At 43.0% G+C, this 23,865-nt stretch overlaps 2 protein-coding genes and 1 non-coding gene across 4 annotated transcripts in view; 1 reads left to right on the top strand and 2 right to left on the bottom strand.

Annotated features, from left to right (window-relative positions):
• Nucleotides 1–119: 119 nt before the first annotated feature.
• Nucleotides 120–17,573, bottom strand: PTCD3 (pentatricopeptide repeat domain 3). The gene is made up of 24 exons (XM_010402217.3): nt 17,482–17,573; nt 15,821–15,870; nt 15,114–15,153; nt 14,060–14,105; nt 13,274–13,342; nt 12,754–12,858; nt 12,267–12,390; nt 11,494–11,612; nt 11,023–11,096; nt 10,623–10,710; nt 10,476–10,536; nt 10,110–10,192; nt 9,312–9,456; nt 8,654–8,704; nt 7,739–7,822; nt 6,766–6,794; nt 6,374–6,477; nt 5,583–5,661; nt 5,403–5,493; nt 4,654–4,739; nt 3,405–3,553; nt 2,520–2,561; nt 1,475–1,633; nt 120–817 (listed from the first exon to the last, which is right to left on the bottom strand). Exons 1-24 carry the CDS (start codon nt 17,571–17,573, stop codon nt 739–741), a joined length of 2,049 nt encoding a protein of 682 aa, XP_010400519.3. The 3' UTR covers nt 120–738.
• On the bottom strand, nt 10,260–10,401 carry LOC120409990. The gene has a single exon (XR_005601887.1). It is a non-coding gene; the product is annotated as a small nucleolar RNA SNORD94 (small nucleolar RNA).
• Nucleotides 17,574–17,676: 103 nt separating the features above from the next.
• The window catches only part of POLR1A (RNA polymerase I subunit A), a 30,007-nt gene continuing 23,818 nt past the window's right edge, over nt 17,677–23,865 (top strand). The window contains exons 1-8 of one of the 2 annotated variants that reach the window (XM_010402078.4): nt 17,677–17,846; nt 18,321–18,525; nt 19,617–19,766; nt 19,857–19,964; nt 20,914–20,999; nt 21,102–21,211; nt 22,788–22,874; nt 23,537–23,639. In XM_010402078.4, coding sequence (XP_010400380.2) covers nt 17,770–17,846; nt 18,321–18,525; nt 19,617–19,766; nt 19,857–19,964; nt 20,914–20,999; nt 21,102–21,211; nt 22,788–22,874; nt 23,537–23,639 — 926 coding nt within the window. In that variant the 5' untranslated portion in view covers nt 17,677–17,769. Of the gene's footprint in view, nt 17,847–17,999; nt 18,118–18,320; nt 18,526–19,616; nt 19,767–19,856; nt 19,965–20,913; nt 21,000–21,101; nt 21,212–22,787; nt 22,875–23,536; nt 23,640–23,865 lie in introns of those variants that run through there. The other variant, XM_010402079.4, reaches the window with a different exon arrangement.

The following is a 23,865-nucleotide window of genomic DNA, read 5'->3' as shown; positions in this document are numbered from 1 at the left end:
TGCCCGGGTAGCTTTCTTGTCAGAGCTGCTCTGCTGGAGTTTTAGAACACCAGGTATTTCTACCAGAAAGGCACACTTTGGTTCAACCACAGTTTTTGCTCAGTGATTACCAGAATACAGCCAGCTTTAATGTCAGCCATTTATTAGAGACAGTCTCCAGCTGTACAAAGTGTAATTTAACATCTACGCTCCAACACCCATCCCAAAGCACCAAAAGGATGAGGAATAACACCACAGGTGCTGAGTATTGCATTACTTCAGTGTTTATATACAGAGTAGACTCGGTATTTAAGTAGTTCAGCAAAGTCAGATGGAAAGGAATTACATCTGGTGCAGGGTCGAGTGACAGGAGGCCCACAAGAAGTGCTCAAGCTGTGGAAGTCTTGTGCCTGTCCAAGCAGCTTCCAGGGTGCACAGCACTCCTCTCTCTCCCTGTAGCCCTCCACTCCTCAGTGATGCTGTTTATCAGGAGCCAGCTCTTGCAGGGGTGCTGGGGAGGAGACCTGGGGTAGCCCACACTGTGTTCCACATTACCAAGATTTAACAGGACAGCTTCCAGCTGGCACACAAGGACAGTGTCTTGCCAAACAGGTCCCGTATCAGAACACTCCACGCACTCGTCAGTGCTGCAGCACCTCCCAGAAGCCATTCCTTCTGTAACTCCACTCCTCCCAGAGCCTCCTGGCATCACAGCAACAGTTGCTCCAAGTTTTCCCAAGAGGAAGGCAAGAGGGACAGCTACTCACGGTCACTGTCACTACTGTCACTGTCACTATCGCTGCTGTCACCATCCCACTTGATACTCTGCAGTGCCTTCCTGCAATGTAAAACAGATCAGTTGTGTCACCTGTTGTGACTCTTGCTTGAAAAGAGAGATCCCAAAACACAAGGCAAACACAGAGAACTTTATGAGCTGTCTAATATGCCTAGTGTCCTCAAAGCTGAACCAGCTGTCAGGGGTGCTGGGCTTGTATTTACTCCTTTGGAGCAGATCTGGCTCCAAACTGTGGTCCCTCAAGGCTAAGCCCTGAGCACCATCTGAGGATCACCTGAGCTTGGCTGCAGCAGCTCAGCAGTGCAGTGTGAGGTGACCATGAGCCTCAGAACCTGGGAGCCACATGCAGGGCCATCCTGTACCACCCCCTGCTTTTACTGGGCTGCAGCAGTGTCTTCAGGCAGCCAGACCCAGCTAGGAAAAGATTCTGGGAAAGAAAGGTGATAGAGAGCAGGACTGAGGAGTGGGTAAGGCTAACCCCACCATGGAAAATTCCCTTCCCTCCTAGGTGAGATGGATACAGCATGGAATGAAATGCTGAGGGGCCACTTCAGTCCTGGAGTCAACACACCAGGACATCATTCTGAAGCCAGTTCTCTGCTCTCTTGTCAGAGAAGCCTTTCCAAAGGAGTTTGTCCATCCCAGACCCTGTCTACTGTACCCTTTCAGCATGAAGTAACATGAAATATTCCAACTTACTTCTGTGTTTCAGAGAGTTCAAATTCCTCCTCCATCCTGCTTTTCAGCCTTTGAGATGAAGGAAGCCCAAGGGATGCTGCCAGCTTTACCATCTTAATTGCCTCATCTGGGGAATTGGTCTGCTTAGCACAGTTCAAGAACTCGTCCATCACCTTGTCACTGCAAAGGCAAAGGCAAATGGTGACCATTCTCAGGGTCACAGGAGAGGTGCCCATTAATTTGCAGCCCGTGCTTTAGAGAGGGAGAGGAAGTGACATTTTCAGATCACTCAACCAGTCCATCTCTGCTCCTGCCAGGAATTTCACCTCTGGTACAGAGTGAAGGCTATATGGTAAGTTTGGGAATTCCTGTCCCAGCAGAAAAGGGCAGGCACAGAGTACCACTAGGTGTGTGGGCCTTGGTACCACACACCCTCACGGTGTTCACTTGGGCAAGCTCCAACTTTATTTTAAAAAAACCCCACACCCAAACAAATCCATTACTATTCCTTACAAGTTGTGTTCTACTTCAAACAATTCCCTCTTCCAGAATCCTGAGACAAGCAGGCTGGTGTAGCCTAACAGGTACCACCTAAGATTTAGGATTTGACTTGATAAACTTGTCTTCAGAAATCCAGGCACCTCTAAGACACCTGTGCTTGGTTAAGAGCATACTGGCTTTTTTCTGAGCACATGGGAAACCAGATGTTCAGGAGTCCTGCTCAGACTGATTTGCACCACTGAGTTCCTCAGTGGCACTGCTCTCCATGACCCAGAGCTTCAGTGACCAACCACTTCACTCCCTCCCACTTTGCATTTTCAACACGTTTGGAGACAGAAAGCTCCTGGAATATATCCACGGGATAAACCAACAGCCATGCTCACAGGCAGAGACACACATTCATGTCTGGGAAGTAAATGGACCACTACTGTCAGTTGTAACTGGAGGCTGGACTAGCTGACCTTTGGAAGTCCGTTCTATCCCAAACTATTCCTTCATTCCATAACAGAAACTCAGGATCTCAGCCAAAGAGGAGACAGTAACTGAAGAACCTAAAAATACTTACGTGGGAATCCTATTGATTTGCTGGAAACGCTCCATCATGTTCCTACTCAAAAGGAACAAAATAATAATTAGAAAACTCCATGTAACAGGAACAGACAGATATTCAACCTCTTGGATGAACCTCCACTGACATAAGTAAGCTCAAATTCATGGAACAATCTTCCCCATGGATCTCATGCCTTGCAAATACAATCTTTACCAGCTAACTTCACTGATTAGTTTAACACAAAATACCTTAAACTCTGCAGAAAATGGAAAGTGTAGCTGGTGGGCAGTTTCCTTTAAAATACTACATATTTTTAGTATTTTAAAATACTGCAATACTCTTTTATTGCTACTTCTTTGTTTCAAATCAATCAGTGCACAGGGAACATCTGTATTTAACAGAAAATATCTCAGAATCTTAAACTGGAGGCTAGATATTTTAACCTGTATTTCAAGTTCAGAGCATGTAGGACAGTAAATTCTAGCTATTAGAGTTCTAAAAATAGTCTGTTTAAGAGTTTTAATTAGGGTTGATGCTAATTAAAAATTTAATTAAGTTAATTAATCTCTTTATAAGTTTGAATTCCAAAGAGTACTAAAAATCAGAAAATGGGAAGTTCTGGGCAATCAGGGAAGTGATAACGAAACCCCACCTGGCCATAAGATGCTGTACGAAACTCTACACCAGACACGTTCCTTTCTAAACCATTTTGAAGACAGACAACTGTAACTTGGTGCCAAGAATGAACAGTAACAAAGCAAAAAACCCATCACACTCCCAGCAGGCTTTATCCCCTCCCTTTGTCTGCACTGGCATTCCAAGGCTTCTGTCATTAGCTTTTGCTTTTTGTGACTGAGCCTTGAGCTGCAGTGTCAGCAAGCGCAGAGAGCCCACACGTACCAGGCATCCTGGGTCCTCCCAGCCCTGGAGAACAGCACCACGACATGGCCCAGAGCACTCCCTGTCCACTCCAACGGGACCTGCCCCAGCCCAGCAGCCTCATGGACAGCTTTGATTTCTTCAGCACACTTGGCAAATGCCAGCTGAATCTGTGAAAACATTGTGCTATTAAGAAAAAAACCTCTGAAATTAAGAGAAGTTTTTCAGGGCAATTTCTCCTGCAGCTCCTACAGGTTTGCTCTGTATGTGATTTAAATTTGTGAATTAACAGTTGCTACCCCTAGGAGACAAATCTCTCACTTCTGTCAGGACAACTGTCCCCCCTAGGCAAGCTCCAAGGTGGCTCTGCAGGGACAGCTGTATCTGCCTTCAACACCGTTCAGCTTGAGAAGGCAGTTACTGCAATGGAATCCTTGGCAAAAATCCCTGGATTTTGCCAAGTGCTTCCCCAGAGATGTGGCTGGCTGGGCTGCATTAGTTTTCCAAATCCTGGTAAGGCAGGATCCTGCTCTGTGTAAATTTGAGGTTTCTCTATAGAGAATCCAATCTAGGCCATTCCAAAGGGTTTAGCAGGCCTGGAAAAGCTCACATGGATCTAGAAATCTGCAGTGGCAGATGCAGTGGAACTGGATCTCTAGGACTGACCAGGGATACAGCATTTACCTACAGTCTAGGGAGACACCACTACTCTCTACTGAGCTTCTGTGCTGGGGTTGGCTGGGATGGAATTAACTTTCTTCAGAGTTTCGTCTTTCTTACTATGGGGCTGTGTTTTATATTTAAGATGGAAAGTGCATTGTAACACCAGGATATTTTTGTTATTTCTGGGCAGTGCTTAAAGAGCATCAAGGCTCCCCCACCAGTGGAATGGGCTAGGGGTGCACAAGGAGTGTGGTACAATAAGGAGTTGGGAGGGGACACCTCTGAGACAGCTGACCCTAAATGACCCAAAGGATATTTCAGACCACAGGATGTCATCATGCTCAGCAGATAAAGCTGGAGAAAGGAGGAAGGGGGGATACAATTGGAGTGATGGTGTTCAACTTCCCAAGTAACTGTTCCACAGGAGCTTTCCAGGAGCCTGGCTTTCCTAGGGATGGCTGAACACCTGCCTGTGATGGGAAATGGTGACTGAGCTTGAGTTTTTGCCCTTTTACTGTCCCAGTTCCCTCCACCATCCCACAGGGGAGGAGTGAGTAAGCGGCTGTGTGAGTGCTCAGCTGTTCACAGGGGTTATCAGCTTCCTTACCTCATTAGGGTGCTGGTCCCTGCTCATCAAAGACAAGAACTCTTCCAACAGGTCTTGTCTCCTGCTAAACCCCAGCTGTTTCACATCTGTTTAGAGAGAGGCAGTAGTTGGTAGGTGTGACCTGTATCCCTGTTCCCAACTCCTGCCAATATGGTCAGCACAATTTAACAAGGCAGAGCCATTCTCTGTGACTGAGCAGGTCACACTTAGCTCCCTTTCTTTCCCCACATTATCAGGTCCTGTGCACCAAATACATGAACCAATCTGATTTCTTCTTCCCTTCCCTGCTGGTCTCAAGATTTCTGGGTATCAGCCCAACTACTCCCCTTGGTAACGGCCTTCAAGGTCCCCAGCACTGACCAACCTGGTGGTGGTGATGACCCTGTCACAGAACAGGGAGGGAACACCACAGAGCACTGTCTGTAACAACAGTTACCAATACTAAGGGGGAACATGGACCCAAACTGCTGCTGAACAGCGAGGCCCACAACCCCCTGTGGCCAGAGACCTCCACCACTGTCAGCTGAGGATGAAGGAGTGACTCGTATTCTTTCATATGTTTTTTGGGGCTAGATTAAATCTTAACCAAGGATCTGCAGAGGTTGCACGTGATCAGATACCACAGGCAAGCACTACACCTTATCATGGCTACTCTGAGCAATGGGAAGTTTCCAAACTAGCTCCAACTTTGCACTGCTCCTGGCATTTGCCACACAAACTGCCTATGAAGCCATGTGGCCACCACTGACCTTCCCAGACTGAAGGGATCACTTCCAACTGGTTGGCTGCATCCAATGCTTGAAGGAGACCCAGTATATTTTTAGGAGATGGATAGAAGAGCTGATGAAGGAAGAGAGTCATTTCAGTCACCTGTGACTGCTCCATTTCTCCATGCTAAAGCTCTGCAACTCTTACCCTGGTACACTTACCGAAAATGACATTTCTTTGTACCACTTCAACACCACCTCAATTTGTTCCATCATGCACAACAATGAAAAGAATTTTGACCTAGAGAGAAAAAAATGATCTAATCATCATTGAATTAGGACAACCAAACTATACAGAAGTACCAGCAAATGATGGTGTGCTGATCAGATTTGTGTTGCAGATCAAGGAAACTTCACTGATTGCAACACTCCATGCCATCAGAAAAGCAGCAGTGTTTCTTATGACAGCTTAATGCTGACACTAGATAACTGGCAGAAGTAATTAGAAGTTAGACCAATGTGTTTTAAAATACAAAAAACCCTGCAATCTTCTTGCCTGATGCCAGTTTTAAGTAGAGTATTTTTTATGTCTGAATCTGTCTCAAATGCAACCTTTAGATGTAAGAACTGAACTAAATTACCCTCGTTACTTGTGCAAGTTCACAAGTCAAGCCTGAGTCCTTGATCCAGTGCACTAAAGCATCCCTACACTAAGAAACTATGCTGTTTTGGTGTTACCTCCAAAGCTGCCACCCTGGGTACACAGAACAGCAGAAACCACAACTGGCTGTTCTAGTTGTCAGATGGGTGTTGAGATGAACTGATGCTCCAAGACACTGGACTTCAGTTCAAAGTCCACAAACTGAAGATAAATCCTAAGCAACCACTGCTCTTAAGAAGGATCAAATTCCCAAACTGGACATACAGTAACCAGCTGGTGTTCAGTGTTTGAGTCCTAGTTTGTATTGAAGCTGACAATGACATGCAAGATGCTGAATATGATCTCCACTCACCAGTAGCCATTTAACCGATCCACATCCAAGAATTTCCAGTTGTCTCCCTGCTCCAGTGCCTTGTTTAACTGATAGGCAAGCTTGATATCCTTAAGATCACAGCACTGCAATAAACCACTCAGATCTGAATGCTAGCAAATGTAACAGCATCTCTCAAGACTCACTTTCACAAAGGTACATGCACATGTCACAGACATGCAAATTACCAGTTACGGAGAAGTCAAGCAAAGGACTGCAGAATTATGGCAGAAAGTTACAGGAGGTGATGAGCACAGATGAAAATGGGAGATATGGAAAGCTAAACCTTGTATGACAGGATGTAAACTCACAGGCAATTCTCCAACAGCTGGAGAGGCTCAAAGGAATTCTGATGGCAGGGAAGAGGCACTTACCACTTGCATGGCGGTGGGAAAAAAGCTGGCTGAAAGGGAGCAAACAAGAGTCTGTTAACTTCAAGCTTCCAAGGAGACATAAACCAGCTCATTAACCCACCCTCCTAGAGGACACATAAGGCATATTCAATTAGAGACTCAATCTGTAACTCAGTTTGACAATATAGCAGCGTCCTTCACTTTCTTGGTAGAGTCTTTGGTGTGGCAGAGGTGGGTGAGTTTTTTTATACACTTCTGGCAGCAACTTGGACCACAGAAAAAAACAGTTTCCCACACTTAGCTGGACAGAAGCAAAGGAAGGAGGTGTACAACATTCTGACTCTTTCCAGGAATCCTTCCAAAGGCAAAAAAGAAAGCTGACAGAGTGGCTTCCAACACTTTGTTGACACCACATTGTCTACAGACCTTTCTTTGCCAAACCCATTTTCAGATGGAAGCTGCATCTGCTTCCAAACGTACAGAACGGCTTATGAACTTCCCAGGGCAAAGCTGTGCACATACAGACGGCAGGAAGAGCCAGTAATACATGGGATGTTCAGAATATACCCCTCCTACAGACCCACACTCCAGTTTTCCATGAAGTTTTATTTCATAAAATTTTCTGAACAGGATTAGGAAGAGCTAAAATAGGAAAACTCACACACCACACTACAACAAAAACCTGCCATTCACCTGATGTGTATCATTTGATGAAGTTGTTGTCAAATGTTCCTCCTTAAACTGATCTTGTAAATAGCCTTGGGGTACTAATTACATGGACTTAAAACACTCATTCACACAAGCTACACACCTACTTCCACACAAAAGCCAGTGCACCAATGCACAGCACAATTCCCAGTACTGGAATTTGCCCTTCTTTGTCTCCAGAAGTACCAGAAGGGACTGAGAGAAGCAAACTGCATGCATTTATCCTAGCTGAGTAAAACTACCTGAAATTCACAGGTATGTTTTTACCCAAGCTTGAAGTCCTTACCATCATCAGGGTCCTGGGCAGTGAAACTCCTCTTTTCAACCTCATTTAACACCTCAGAGATGATGTCTGATGACTGAACATCAACTGTGGGACAAAGAGACAAACAACATCACATCTCAGTTGCACCAAGCACTTCCTTAGTGAAGAACATCAGCCTGCAAAAACAATTTGAAATTGGGAACAAGCAACATAATTTTAAACAAATGTAATTTCTGTGGTGCTCCACACCAGCTGCAATTTAATTTCCTGTAAAATTTGCCCAGCTATTGCCAGATTTCCACAGCACAGCAGGGCATAACCAGAAAGATATAAGTGCTTTCTAGCAAGGAATCAAACAGGCCTGGAGGTTTGTCTGTTAGAAGGCTGCACTGAAAAAAGCAAAGTATTTCATAACCAAACAAACAAAAATTTAAAAGGGGAAAAAACAAAACACAAAAAAAACCCCCTAGAACCAAATACAGACTCCAGAGCAATTTCCTCACATTTCTTAAAACACAGGGACTGCAGTTAGGACTACTCTGCCTATTTTCTTCCTATAGTCAAAAGTCTGTGTGCATGGGATCTCAAACAGTTGGGTTTCTGCCTTCTAACACAGCTATTTTTCATGACAAGCTCTAACGCACAGAACTGTTGCAGGAAAACAAAATCCCTGTGCAGTTTCACCCCTGTAAGTGGCACAGTCTATGAAATCACACCCACTGTGGTCAGATCCAGCCTCCACAGCGACTGAGTAGCGTTTACTCCCGGGATGAGGTTATTGCTCTTTTTTTTTTCACCCAAGCAGAATCAGGCAGCACACTAAGATCACACCCATAAAAGGCTGACTTTTAATCCATAAGTGAACTGCCTTCACCCATCCCATCAAAGCAGCTGCTACACAAGGCACATTCATGGCCAAGCTGACAGCACACGTACCGCCTTTGTAGTACACGGAGAGGAGATGATCATAGGATGCCAGGCTGGGCTCTGGAAAGCAAACACATTCCAGTTACTTCAACATTCCTGGCTGAGCTTTGTGCCACAGCTCTAATTCACAGTCTGCTCCTCCAGTCAGGCAGCATGCACAAATTTAATATCTCTCCCTGCCCACCCTAATGCTGGACCAGACCTCACATACAGACACCTGGGAGAGGTGATATCCAACACTGGACCACCAGCTGAAGCACCCTATTTCTGTGGGGGGAGCAGCCAAACCTCCCTGTTCTAAATTAAAATCAAAACCACTTCATAGCTAGTTCCCCTTCTCCTCACGAATGGAATGTTTAGCCTACCAACAAGCATGCTGCTGGGGCAAAGCACACCCCACAGGACATCAAATCAATTCTGCAGATATTGTCTGTTTCTGCAATATTTATTTGAAAGAAAAATTATCATCTAGATCAAAAGCTTTTTTCTGTAGAGATGTAGATATATATACCTGAACTGGCTTGGATGGCTTGTGAAGTACATCTTCCCTGGAATCAGGGAATCACCATGTTGTGTGGTGCAGAACTCCTGAGTTAACTGTTCTGCTCTGGAGGTGGCACTGGAATATCATAATCACTGCATATAATAAATACTCTGGTTCTCTTACCTATATCAAGTGCTTCCATTTCCTTTAATACTGATAAAGACATACTTCTGCCCACACCACCACATCTTCTCAGAGTCTTCAGTACAGAATTGAAAGTTAGCAGAGTTGGTTGCACTTTCTGTTGAGCCATGTGAGTCAGGAAGTCCTTAAAACAAAATCCCCAAATTCTTAGTGCTTCACATTGTGGATCACAGTTCAGCTTTCAGGTGGGTTATACCTACATTTCCTCAACTAATCCTTCTCACCCCCTTCAAGTGAACAACTCTGTTCTAACTCATCATTTATTAAGGGAGTACTGTCTAATTATTAATGACCAAAACCCAAGGCTACATTACATCAGAATACATCTTGAAGATTTGCCTGTAGAAATAATGGAAATTTTTATAGTTACATAATATCCTTCCTTAGTGATGTGTCAATAAAACTCAAAATTCCATTTCTGTCACAACACCATGAATTAACATACAAATTCAAAAGAGTTTTTATCTAAAATTGTGCATTTATTTTATTTCCCAGCAGTAATTTCCCCAATTACTTTCTGTCCAACCAGTTCCTGGATCAAGTACGTTCTCACAAGGCAAACCACTCTGCAAAGGCAAGGTTGGATTTTTCACATTTGCCACTCCTCCACAGTTAGCTTTTCTGTTTAAACTACTGTACTTCCTTTACAGCAGATTAGTATTTGGGGACAAAGTTCTTGATTTCAGTCTTCCAACAACTACAAAATTTTACTAATAAAGCAGGCCCAGAACCCACACTCCTACCCCTTCCCCACCTCTTTTGCTCTGCCCTCCTTACCTTGGCTAATTCCCATCTTTCTATGAACTTCTCCTTTAGATACGGGACTGCTCTGATCAGTGCATTGAAGGTGTGCACATCAGCTGGAAAATGTAAGAGAATCCATTTTAAATGACAGTTTATAGTCTAAAGGAAACAGTTTGCTCTAGCATGGCTCAGTTTTTGGCAAAGTCTCATGCAAACCTGTTTCCAGTGAGCCAGCCACACGCCAACTGCACTGGAATTAGCAGTTTGCATTCAGCTCCCATGATCCAGCTGAGGTCCGTACCCCTGCGCCAATCATCACTGCCATGAACAAACACTCCTGTGCCCAACACGGGGTTTCTGTACTCAGGAGACCACAAAGCACAACCAAGAGACACTCACCCTTGTGCCTTTCATTCAGCAAGTCTATGTACATGTCATATGCTTTAGAATAAGCCCCATGCTGCAAAAACAAAAATAAACAATCTCTGACTGTGTGAGATTTCACAAGCTGAAAAAAAATTCCCCAGCACTGAAAAATAACTTTACCTTCACCATCCCACGGATCATCGTGCAATAGGAGTGTGCATTCCTCTCTGGCATTATCTTAAATATCCTTTCAGCATGGTTGTTCTCCCTAGAACCAATGAACAAGATAGATGTTAAAGAACCAAATAAAAGATACCTTTAGGAAAAGGATTCAACACGTGGAACAAAGAAATGGGCTGTACCCCAAAAGACTGACATTCACATATCACACTCATGGTACTTGGAGCTACTCTACAATCACCTACCAGATTTCCATGAACACTTTAAAAGGTCAGCAAACACAGGTTTATTTAATAAGTAACATTTGTGAGTATGGGCTGCTAAAAGACTTAGGTCTGTTCTATAACAATACAAGTGCACAACCCACAGAATATGGGAATACAGGCAACATTTTCTGTACCTCCATCTGGGGCCAGATGACTGCGAACCTCTTTGGAGCTGTCTCTTTGGAGCTTTCTGTTCTGAAGCATTCCCCTGGAGAGATTTTTGCAAAATTAAGTTTCTGAAGTTGAAAATTATGATTTAACATCAAATGACATTATTTGCTAACAACACTGAAGTTCAGCAACATGGACCAAAGATGGTTTTTAATGGGTTGTATTAGAATAATTTCTATCATAACATTCAGGAAGCAATAACTGGATCAAGAATAACATTTCTGTTACCAAACATATTTACACAAACTACTGTTGCTACTAGGTCACTCTTTGGACTTTTATAACAGATTTATCTCCTGGGAATGTTGACTGCATCTGATCCAGCTCATGGCATCTCTCATGCAGACAGTTACAGTACAAAAATTTTGACATCACCTTGATATACTCCCACTATGTATTAAATAAATAAACAGAGATCATCAAGTTTTCCATACCCCTGGTTCTTCCAAACCGTCTTTTTCTTCTTCCTCTTTTTCAGGAGTAGGTTTAACATCTCCATAAAAGCACAACAAATCTAAAAGGCTGTTTGTGGTCTCCAGAGATACAGGGGTACCTTTACAAAACGAGAATTTACGACAGTCAGAGAAAGTGAAGAGCTCACAGCTCTGTAGCCATATCAGAAATCCTTTGAACACCACTTTGCTCTCTTTCAACACAAAGACATTCTCTAGCAAGTCCCTAATCCTGGGTGTGACACCAGTACTACCACAAACCCACTCATTACAGGAGACAATTTTAACACTGAACTAGAGTATGTTTTTCTACTGAAGCCACTGAAAGGGTAAAGTTTTCCTGATAAAATAGGAGAGGGAAGTGACAGCTGGCAGCCAGAACTGTGAAGCAGCACAAGCCAAATACAGCACCTGAAATTTCTAGAGCTTTTCATAACTCTTCCTAGGATACACCCTGCTGTGAAGAACACTGTGTGTTCCACTTCCTTTGAAAGAGATTTAAAACCAACAAAAGGTTTTAATCTGCTTCCTGTTCAAGCAATCATTTGTTGTCCTTATCACCGAAGTGACGTGTCAGACAAGCAGTAGCTAAAATTCTCCAATAATTCTAAAGAACCACCTAACTGGACCAGAGTCAGTTGTGAAAGGAGCAACAGGGTCACAAAATTGTCTCCAGAGCCTGTGCCAGCTACTAAAATAGTTTTGGCACAATTTAAGAAGAGCTCCACCACAGAACTTGGCCTGTGACCACATACCTGCCTGTAGAAGTTGATCAAAAATGTCCACCGACTCTTTCACCATTCTGAGGTGGATGCGCTCCCTTAGAGCTTCCTCGCTCACTCCTTCAGTCTGAGGTGTGAGACTCTCCGGCATCAGGTACTAAAAGCAAAGAGTGGAAGTCAGTCATAAGCTCAAACCTTCTCTAAATAGCCTCACTGTTCACCCAATACACTGCTTGCAGCCCAACAACAGCAGTCCTTTTGGTGATGAAGGACCGCACACATCTTCATCCCTCACTTTTGTGCTAGGAAGCAACATCTAAACAACACTGCTTTTCTTACTTTTAGCTCAAGAACCTGATGTGATACTGAACTCCCAAGGGAAGATAGTCACTACAAAAATACAATGTTGTTTTCATACTGTCTGAGAAACAGTTACAAAATTATCTTATCTTAGTTTTGGACCAGTCTGACATCTGATTTCATTGACAAAACACAAATACAACGAAAACAAAAAGCTTACTGGTATGTTGGGCTCTGCAAAAGTCTTGTCAAAGTACTGAGGAAAGTTCTTTATAATGTATTTTGCAGCATTTCTCCCAGACTCCTTTGACAATGAATACAGACGCTGCATAGAAATGAAAGACAACAAGACGAAGAAATACACAATTACAAGGCTGAAAGTGAGGAGAAACATTTTCTTTAACAATGAACATTCTGATGGGATCAAATTAAACTCATGCTTCATTTTCAACTTAGTAGAATCACAGGGACAATGTTCCAGATAAACATTCTGGTATCTGTGCCAGTATAAGAATGTCTATTCTTTAAATGCCATTGTATTCTACTTCCTTGTTACTTAGTCAAGGGACACAGTTCAGATGTCTAAAAAGCTCAAAAACATGTCATTTTAGAGAGAGGAGAAAATTCAGAAAATAATCTGCTACTTCATTTTCTTTTGTAATCAAAACCAGGCTTCAATCAGATAAGAGCATTCACAGCCCAGGAGGGAAGCTATCAAGGAGCTGAGAGGAAATACCTACAGAATTAGCTGCGTTTCTTGGCATAAGGAAGGGGTCATCCTGGAACATGTAATGAGCAGCTGTAGGATCCTGTAGGAAGAAGAGCCCAGGATTGAAAGGTTTATAGCTATGTGCACAAGCATAACACACTGCCTCATGGAGTTTAAGGCACAATGAATTCTTCCATGCATGCTTTACACAAATTCCTCGTGTTCAAAAAGGTGTAGCCTGTTTGGAAATAGTTTTAAAAATATTTCCATCTTACACACACACTTGCAGGCTAACATGGTGACAAAAAAGGGTCCTTATTATAACACGGCAAGCATTAAGTGTCCTGCAAATCAAGCAGGACCCCAAGTGTAACAGTCTTGGGAAGCTGATGGGACTTGCAGGTTTTGATTCAATTTCCAGAATTCAAGATAGACAGGATTAAAGAACAGCATGACAGCATTTCCAGGTTTTGCCCAGCAAGAGTAGACATTCATTGCACTTTGTAATGCTTTTCTGGACTGAGATTGGGAAAGACATCCTGGATTGGGAAGCTGAACTGGTGAAGGAACTTGCTCCCTATGTGAGTGAAAGCCTTACCAAAGTACTGCAGCTTTCACTAGTAACTGCAGATCTCTCTTAGCACAAGAATGAGGCTTTAAGGACACCCCAAAACACCCTGAGACAAAGGGAAAACCCTGATATGTAAGTTGCATCTTTCATTTATGGCCAAAGTAGAAATTAAAGGCCTCCTGAGCACAAGGCTATTGCACAAAATGGACAACCTGACCCATTTCCACAATCCCCAGAACCACTCACCCTGTTCACAGTAGAAGCCAAGGTCTGGAGCACCGCAAGCTTATCCCTGAACACAAGGAGTTTGATTAATACTCAGCTGCAGACTTTGAATGCTGTGCATTACATTGTTTGGAGAACAAGCACAGGATTAGCCTGACCCATAAGGATGTTCAGTTCTAGGAAAAAATGGTTTTGCTGCACTTAGAAAATAACACTTTTCACAAAGGAAGGGAAAACGCAAAAATGGTCTCAGCTGTTGAACAACTGCAGGAAAAAAAGATTTTGAGGAAAACCAGAAGACCATCTGTGTTTCCTGCTATTACTCCTACCCTTATAATAGATTATCAAAGAAAGATCATAGGGAAGAGACACAAAAATAATTCCTTGGAATGCTGCTCCTAGAGAATCTCTGAGGGACAAATACATCAGGTCCCTCTCCAACACACGTTTTCGCGAGAAAAAATAAACCAAACCAAAACCAGTTATCTCAGGACTCCTGTGCCTGTGGATCCTTAAGACTTTGGTTGTTTCCAGCAAACAAGGAAAGGCCAGTGGAAGTGTTTAGGTGAAGGTGGCCTTACTTTAGGTTTACATGCAGACACCATTTGACCATAAACTTAATTTTTGCTGTACAGACATGCAATTCCATCTTAAGTGCTCCCAACAAAATAGCTCTTGTTCAGTTTTGTGATTTTTAAGCAGGATTTATTCAGCCAGCTATCAATGATCAAGTTTTATTTTGCTGGAAGAAACATTCACGTGCAAACAGCCAGGTGAACTTGATTTTACACGTCTTTAGCAAATGTGATCTTTTACAAAGAAACGGAACTATCCTTAAAAATGCACTTGTAGCTATTTGCAAAAGAAATGTCAGGAATGCAGTGTACATAGTCTGCACGAGGGTAAGAGTCAACAGTATTCACAGAGCTCCAAATCAGCAGGAAAACCACTAGTGGGACATTGCATCAAGGAATACAGGAACCTCAACTTCCTTTTTCAGATTTGGTGGGCAGACTACATTTAGCTGTCTACCTCTGATTTCTTCCAAGTCAAGATTCCAAAAGTAAACACTCACCATGTTTTCCTTCGTGGGAGCACAATTTCTTCTTGAGTTACTGTGAGAAACAGTATTAAAATGGTCATTAGAAATAAAGAGATGCCCTCAAAAAATTCTGACCTCAGCTGTAGTAAGGTGGGGGTTCATCTCTTCTCCCAAGTAACAAGTGACAGGACAAGTGCAAATGGCCTCAAGTTGCACCAGGTGAAGTTTAGATCGGATATTAGGAAAAATTTCTTCACTGACAGGCTTGTCAAGCATTGGAACACGCTGCCCAGGGAAGTGGTGGAGTCACCATGCCTGGAGGGATTTAACACATGTAGATGTGGCACTTAGGGACGTGGTTTAGAGATGCCTTGGCAATGCTGAGTTAATAGCTGGACTCCACTAACTCACAGGTCTTTTCAAATCCAAGCAATTCTACGAGTCTATGACAATTAATAAGTGGACCCAGCTGAAAGTACTAAAACAAGAATTTTAAAACCATAGTTCCACATAGGCTCATGGGGCTGCACAACTCAGTTCAGGCTCCTGGAGCATGGAGCTGATCGGTGATGAGGTAAGGAATCAAGTTAACCCAGGAAATTTCTGCACAATGAAGACAGGGAGAAAGAAAATCCAAGAAAAGGAAAGTAGGGTGTTTACATCATATTTATTTCCTGACACACTGTGTTGTTTCGAGATTAAAAAAAATATTCAAGAAAACAGTAATGAAGACATCTTACCTTGTGAATTGTCTACAGTCTTCCCAAGAGCAGCACTACTCGAAGAGCTCCTATAAAACAATCAGGGGTTTGAATTTATGGCAGTCACATTAATACAGCAAAAGCAGAGTAGTGAAATTCTGTACTAACTAAAACATTAGAGGGAACTGGAGTGCATTAGAGTAACTGGCAATGTTGCACTGTTACTAACTCCAAATTATTTACTACCATAAAACTTATATTTGATGCTTCTCTTAAGGCCCTAATTTCAAGAAACAAGAGGCTGTATGTGAAAAATTATATTACAAAAAAAATCCGTGATTATTTAATACTGGGATAGGATGTTTTTGAAGTAGTTTTCATTAATTAGTACATCTTAGAAAGAAAATCATGGACATAAATCAGAAAGGACACTTTACGCTTTAGAGAAAGGATCGTGCTGGAAACAGCACTTTAAAAAAATACTTTAGACACGAGTAGCATTTACAGAAGGAGAAAACCCAGTGTTGATGATGCAGGTGAATCAGCCCTGGTGAGTTCCAGACGCCCAGATGTCTCTACAGAGCTACAGAAACTCCTCACAAAACCACAGTTAGAGCAGGCACAAACACATGAACTTGCTCGGCTGAGTACCACAAAGCAGCTGCTTTGTGCTCACTCACAGGCCACTGCATCAAATCTTTCTCACCACTGTTCACATTTTACTGCTTTTGACACAGACTTAGGCTTACATTAAGATACTTCTATTTGTTTTGGTCATGAAGCAACCTAACAATAAAGCTTACTGCAATTCGAGTCTTCCACAGTGACCTTGACCCCGAGGCAGAGGCTGTTAAGGTACAGTCACAGCTCTGTGCTTTACTGTGCCACTGCAAAATTCTACCTGCTCCTGGACCAATAAAGTGATTAAACATGATTTTGCTACCCCAGATATGAGTTATGAGAACCCAGTGAACTGGGACTTTTTCATTTGAGGCATTCCCTGAACAAAACCTCCTCATTTCATACAATGATAGACTGTTAAGGGGCTGAAAGGGACCTTAAAGATCACCCAGTTCCAACCTCCCTGCCGTGGGCAGGCAGGAAACCTTCCACTAGACCAGGCTGCTCCAAGTCCCATCCAATCTGGCCTTGAACATAGCCAGGGTTGGGGCATCCATAACTTCTCTGGGCAGCCCGCGCCGATGTCTCACCACCCGCACAGTACAGAATTATTCCTTTGCCCATCACTAAAATTCCTGACGAGAAGCTCCTCTCTGGTCTCCTGGTAGACCCCTTTCGAAGAGTGCTATGGGGTATCCACGCAAAATTCCCTTCTCCAGGCTGAACAGTCACAGCTTCGTCAGCCTTAGTAGCGGAAGTGCTCATCTGCTTTTTCATGAGACTCAGCTCTAGGGATCGCTTAAACGCTCAACGTCTCTCCCGGTGAGGCTCCGAGCCGTCCAAAACCAGGGAAGATCCCCGAGAAAGGCGTCCAAAAGCAGAGAAGAACCCCAGAAAAGCAGCTCCCTCCGGCCACGCCACCGCGACCACGCCAGCCCCACACGCGCCCTGCAAGCGAACGCACTGCGCCTGCGCGGCCTTTCCCGCCTCCCTCCCCACACCCCGCGCCCGTCGATTCCTCCCCGGTGCCGGTGCCGCCGCCGCCGCCCCCCGGCCCTTCCCTCCCGGCGGACCCTCACCGGCAGCTCTCCCGCCCGCCCGGGAGGCGGCACCGCCGGCCCAGCCACAGCGCCCGCTGCCAGCAGCCGCCCGCCACTCGCCGCGCCGCCATGCTGGGCCCGCGCGCTGTCCTCTGGGAAGGGGGACGGCACCACTCCCCCGGCGGGGCCGTACCGCCCCTCCGCGGCGGTGGTAGCGCCCGGCCCCGCCCCCCCCGCGCCCCGGACCGCGTGGTGCTGCCCGTGGCGCGGCACTTGCAAGGGGAGAGCGGGATCAGCTGTCGGCCGGGAAGGAGTTGCTCGGTCGCCATGAGGCCGCCCAAAGTGGTGCCGTGGCGGCGGCTGGCCGGGGTGTCCTTCGGGATGTACACGGCCGAGGAGATCAGGTGAGGGTCCATGTGTACGCATCCGGAGCTGTGCGGGTGCTGCTGGGCACTACGAGTCCCAGAGTGCCCCGCGGCAGGGCGCCGCGGAGCTGCGGCAGGCTGTGGCGCGCGGCGTGCTGGGACATGTGGTCCGGCTGGGCCGGGGCCCAGACGCCGGGATGGCGGCAGCCCGGTTTTATACAAGCTCTCGCACCGCTGGAGGGGACATACAGGCAAAATTACGTGATTTCTTAGTAGCATGGATAAAGATGTAAAAGAAATATTTGCTGTGGTAGGAATGATTTTGCTTTGCTCAGATGATGAAATCATTGGTACACAAATTGCCGTTGCATCCGCAAAATGTTTTCAGAAAGATGTTTTCATCAGTTAAAAAGATCACACAGATACTAAATGCCCATTTTAGTTGTACCGCTCAAGTGTGTGTCATGTTGTTGTTTGCTGCCGTTGATTTTTACTCATGCCTTTCACCTCCAGGAAACTGAGTGTAAAACCCATAACAAACCCTCAGTACCTGGATAATGTGGGGAATCCGGCTGTAAATGGACTGTACGACTTGGCCTTGGGACCTCCGGACTCCAAAGAAGTGTGTGCGACTTGCATGCAGAACTTCAGCAACTGCCCCGGACACTTTGGCCATATAGAACTGCCTCTGACTGTCTACAACCCCCTGTTCTTCGATGTATGTACACTTAGTGATTGCTGGTAAAAGGGGGGGCGGTGGTGCCCGAGCTGTCATGTAGTTGCAGTCCTTGAGAATAATAAAGGTGCCAAGATCTGTTTTTCTTTTAAGTGTAATAACAGCAAATGTAGTAGAAAAGGTTTGTTGTGTCATGATAGTTCAATACAAATAGGCCTTCTGAAAAATAAGGACTTCATTGTAACTATTATTTTACTCAATATTGATAGACAGGTGAGGGGGAAATATTTGTCATGAGGTGTGTGACTGACTGTAGGATGTCATGCTTTAATTAAATGGATGGCACAGTAGAAATTATCATTTTTTCTAACGAACTACTGCACATAAACAGCTGTCTACTCATCCAGTTTATAAGAAACCTGAGCTGGGATGAATTTTCTCCTGAGGTGCTGATCTCACCATTTACAGTAGCAGCCTTTTGCACAGGCTGCTAATTGAGAGTCAAAATCTCACTTTCAAGTGTCTAAAGTTAGATGAGGTACCCACTGCTAACCTTGTTCCAGCTTTAATTCAAATACCTGTATTGATCAAGGATTAAAATCCTGCAGCAGTAATTCCCAGCCTTCAGGCCACGGGGGCTGTGCGCAGCTGGAGGGAGAGAGCTGTGTTAAATAATCACACACAGCTGTGTTAAATAGTAAAACCCACTGATAATTTCCCAGACCTTGAGGAGAATGTGATTATATGAAAGATCTTGAAGGATTGAGACCAGAATGTTTTATTTTACTAGTGTGGGGGTTTGGGTTCCCCACTGTCCCGTGTGGGATGAGCTGTTAGAAGCTGTAGTCACCGTGCTGTGTAAGAGCTGCCTTGGTCCCAGAGATGCTGTAGATACCACAGGTGTTTCATGTATCCGTTATGTGCAGAGAGTTTATCTACAGACCATGCTTTGCATATGAGTTTGGTTGAAAGAAATTTTTTTTCAAGCACATTCTTTATGATTAAAATTACCGTTAGTCTAGTTTCCCTATTATAGTAACACTTTCTTAAAGTACAAACAACTGTATTTACTTGCTTACTGTGCACGCTAGTAAATCTGCCAGCATAACATTTTTTTCCCCTTATCTTTCCAGAAATTATACCTTCTAATCCGAGGATCTTGTTTGAATTGTCACATGCTGACATGTCCTCGAGCCGTGGTTCACTTACTGCTAAGTCAGCTGAAGGTGCTAGAGAAGGGGCTGCTTCACGCTGTCTATGACCTTGAAATCATTCTGAACAGGGCAAGTACTGTCTATTGCTCCATCTCTTTTGGAGTTCATAGTCTCATAACTATAAAGCTATGCCAGTTTCTTTTCTTCTGTTCCTTTTAGTTTGTAGAGCAATGTGCAGATGCAACAGGCTCAGAAATTGAAGAAGAGTTAAATCGCCATGTCCAGGAAATGTTACAAAGCTCTCAAATAAGAGATCGGTGTTCTAATGTAAGTACAGTCAGTGCTTCTCCTGAGGTCTTGGGCTTTGTCCTCTTGGCAATGTGCAGAACAAAGCCTTTCTTCGACTGTGTAGGTGCTGGATTTTGTCCAGGAGTTCTGACCTGTGTTATGTTTAGAGGGCTTTTTGAGGGAAATGTCTGAAATTAAACTTAAAAAGGATTTTATTTCCTGTTTGTATAACCATTGAGTTTCTGGAAAATAGGGAAATGTCTGCGTAGGGAAATGTTTTGATGGTGTAAGTTGCATATAAAAATCTGATACTGCTGTCAGTACATCACCTACAGATGTTGATACTTACCTGTATGATGCTCTGGCTGTTTTGAGTTGCAGAACACATTTTGAGAACTCCTGCATCCAGCAAACTTGCAGAATTAATTACAGTGGCATTTTTAGAAAGACTTGCATAATTGCATTCTAATTTCCATTTAAACGTAGTTTAATATGTATGGTTAGTAAAGTCAAATATGAGTGAAGATGATGTTTAAAAATGTAACATCATCAAGCAGATTTGTTTATAAGCCAGTTTTAATTCCTTGATCACTTGTTTAAAAACTAAGCTTAAGCACTTTGTAAATCATACATTCATAAGCTGTAAAAAGAAGTGATTTTTGTCATTCTTATACCTTCTTAAATCATCATTAGAAAAAAGCTTTAAATTCCAGTACTGACTTGAAAAATAAGGACTTTATGGAATAAATTGAAAAAGGAGGGTGGAAAGGAGGGATGTATGTCTCCAGCAAATGGGTAGATGATGAAAGAACACTACAGATCAAAGCATGAATTAATCAGTACATGGATGTGTGTGCATTGGTACTAATAATGTTCATGTTGATAGTTAATGTTAATTGTATCATGTTTAGTGAACTATTTGTGTAAGATGTTTTATTTTATTTCTATTCATATTTTTAAGGGTTTGGTTTTTTTTTTCCTTCATCAGGTCAAAAATGTGTGTGAGTGTAGAAATAAACTGATAGCACAGTTCTGGAAAGCGCACATGGGTTCAAAGAAATGCCCAAACTGCAAGTAAGTTTAAGTCCATGAGGAAGTAAGTAGCTGGTTTCTAGTTAAATACAGTATTTCTATTAACTTGTATCTGCCTGTCCTGTTTGGTTTTTTTCCTTTAAGATCCAGGAGATCACTGGTGCGAAAGGAGCACAACAGCAAGCTGACAGTAACCTATCCTTCCACAGTGTACCATAAGTCAGGAGAGGAAGGCATTCTGGATGAAATAGCAGGTAAAATATTTTTCTTCTACTCAAATATGTTGGCACTTCTCCCCTGCATTTAAGGGGTAGAGATTCCTAGCAGTGAATGTGCGCTTGGGACTCATTTATAAAAAATACTGATTATAACTAAACCAGTAAGCTTAGGAGTCAGAGAGAACCCAGTTCCATTAAATTTCTATTTGAGAGCCTGCTGTGCTTTGCAGCTTCAATTTCCTCTGTGTCAGGAAAAGAAGCACAACAGCATAATCTATGTCAGCTTTAGGGTGGTTTTTGGGGCAATTCATTTTTGGCAGGTAGTTTTTCTGCTGGATTTTTTAAACAGAGCAACTAGAGATAAGATTAATTAGGAGAAAGATAACCAACTTCAGAAAGAAAATGACATGAATTTCCTCTTACAGAGTAAAAGACAGAAAGAAAAGTAGGTGGCACTTTCCAGGATTAATTAATCTATTGATTGAATCAATTTAAACCTCCTTTTTCCTCTTGCATCCTTGATCCTTTACACATGAGACAGAATTGAAGCAGATTTTTGTGTGTTATTTAGCCCTTAGAAAAGGCTTCCATAGAGAGTTTATTTTGTTTGCTACTGTGTGATCTAAATACTAAATTAAATCTCTGGAGCTGTGGATGAAGAAGCAAAATGGGAAGTATTCTATATTCTGAAATGGGATGGACCACACGGTTAGGTTCATTCTGCATAGCCTGTACATGGTTAAGTCCCAAAAGGGGGTACCTTTAACCTTGGCATTGATGCATTTCTGTTTAAGGGATGGAATGTTCTTCTAGATGAATGGAGAATTGAACTTGCAGTATGCAAAAATCTGCGTTTGTGGACCTTAGCCAGAAAAAGAATAGGAAACTGTGTGAGGTCATGGGAGAATTGCTTTTCATCAAGTTGTGTATTCTGGGACTCATGGGGCTGGCCTGCAAGAGAAGTGGAAATTGAAATCTAAAATCTCTGGCTTTGTTTTTAAAATAATCGATCTTTTTGCTTTTCGGTAGCAAAACGGTGTGTTTTCCTTCCTCTCCAATGCAGAGGTAGCCCAGACTCTAAATTATAATAGGGATGGATTGCTGGCTGGTGCTATTGTCTCCTCCAGTTGAGTATTTCATGGGAACCTTGATATCTCACTGAAGTACCTGAACCCCACTGAAAGGCTCCCCAGCTGCAGGTTGACTCTTGATTTGTGTTTTGGTCAGGGGATGAGATCATTTGAAGAAAGGTTCCAGCTCATTATAAATAAAGCATAAACTTCAGATGTTAAAATGGAGTCTATTTCTGTTACTTATATTCATATTCACTAGTCACAGAAATGGTTTCTTTCTGTAGTTAATTTCATATTCCCAAAGCAAACATTTAAATGATAATTTTGATGTAGATGTCAGCTAGTATATTTTGTATGTATTTCCATTCCTTCTCTGAGCTGGAAGCACTTACCACTATTAGCAAAAAAACCCCCTTTCACAATAATCTCTTGAGGGTTTGGGGTTTTGGGTTTTTTTGGTGTTTTTGTTTGGGTTTTTTGGTTTGTTTGTTTGGGTTTTTAGTAAATATTTTATTTTTATTTTCTTTTTTACTTTTCAGGTATTGATGAAAGCCAGTTAGGGAAGAGAGGATACCTGACACCAATGACTGCCAAGGAATACATCCTGGCTCTGTGGAAGAATGAAGGTAATGGTTGTGAAGAGCAAAGTCACTTTGTTTTCTGTACCTTTTAGTGGACGAAGCCAGTAACTATTCCAGTGTGAACTCCTTGTCAGATCTTTGCCTTTTGCCTTAAGGACTCCTGGCTACAAGATAGGTTTTGTGACAGGAGGAGTGGCAGCCAGTGAATGCAGAGACCTGGATTCAATTAACACTTTGGTCAGTTATTTTTAAGTTGTGGCTCCCCACAGATCCCAACTGTTGTTTGCAAAGATTTTGATTTTCCTGTGGTGCTACACCTCACAGTTACCCTAGTTAAAGCCTGAGAATGGATTTATCAGCCTCTTTTTTGAGTTGCCTGTACTCTGAATCTGTCTGCAGTTGCCAGGAGAAAACAAAGCAGTTTTGTGATACAGTCACAGTTAGTAGCTGGAAACTTTCTTCCTCTTGCTTTGCTTTTTCTTCTCTCTATAAACTGTATTTCTGTCCAGAATTGTTTCTAAAATATGTGCCTGAAAAGAGGGTGTCAGTTTTTTGTAAAGTATGTCTAAATGCTTTTATTTTAAACAAGCTCAATAGTGTTTAACTTAGCAGATTCTTTTGACTTGGTTGACCAAGTGCATCTGGGGGTTTGGATTCCCAAACAGTAGCAGTGAGAACAAGTTTATATATTCATTGTATCTTTTTAGGTTTCTTTCTGCATTATCTCTTCCCTGGGATGGATCCCCATGAAAGTTCAGGATTCAGTCCAGACATGTTTTTTTTAGATCTACTTGTGGTTCCACCTTCAAGGTAAAATTTACCCCCCCATAATTTTATAGAAATCACAGGGTTTAGTGCATCCTTTGCAGGAGTTGGAGATCTAAACTCCTGTAGCACAGACACTGGTCTGCTGAAGTGTCAGTGGAGTGTTAAAATAATAAAAATCACAGTAGTAATTGGTGATAAGTTCTATTGTAACTTCCAAATAAGTTTGTTAGAAGACTGAAATACTAATTATGGAAAAAATATATTTTAG

This window comes from Corvus cornix, chromosome 4 (assembly GCF_000738735.6).
Source record: "Corvus cornix cornix isolate S_Up_H32 chromosome 4, ASM73873v5, whole genome shotgun sequence".
Classification (NCBI taxonomy): domain Eukaryota; kingdom Metazoa; phylum Chordata; class Aves; order Passeriformes; family Corvidae; genus Corvus; species Corvus cornix.
The sequence above is the reverse complement of the archived record's forward strand: the minus strand, read 5'-3'. Positions and strand labels throughout refer to the sequence as shown.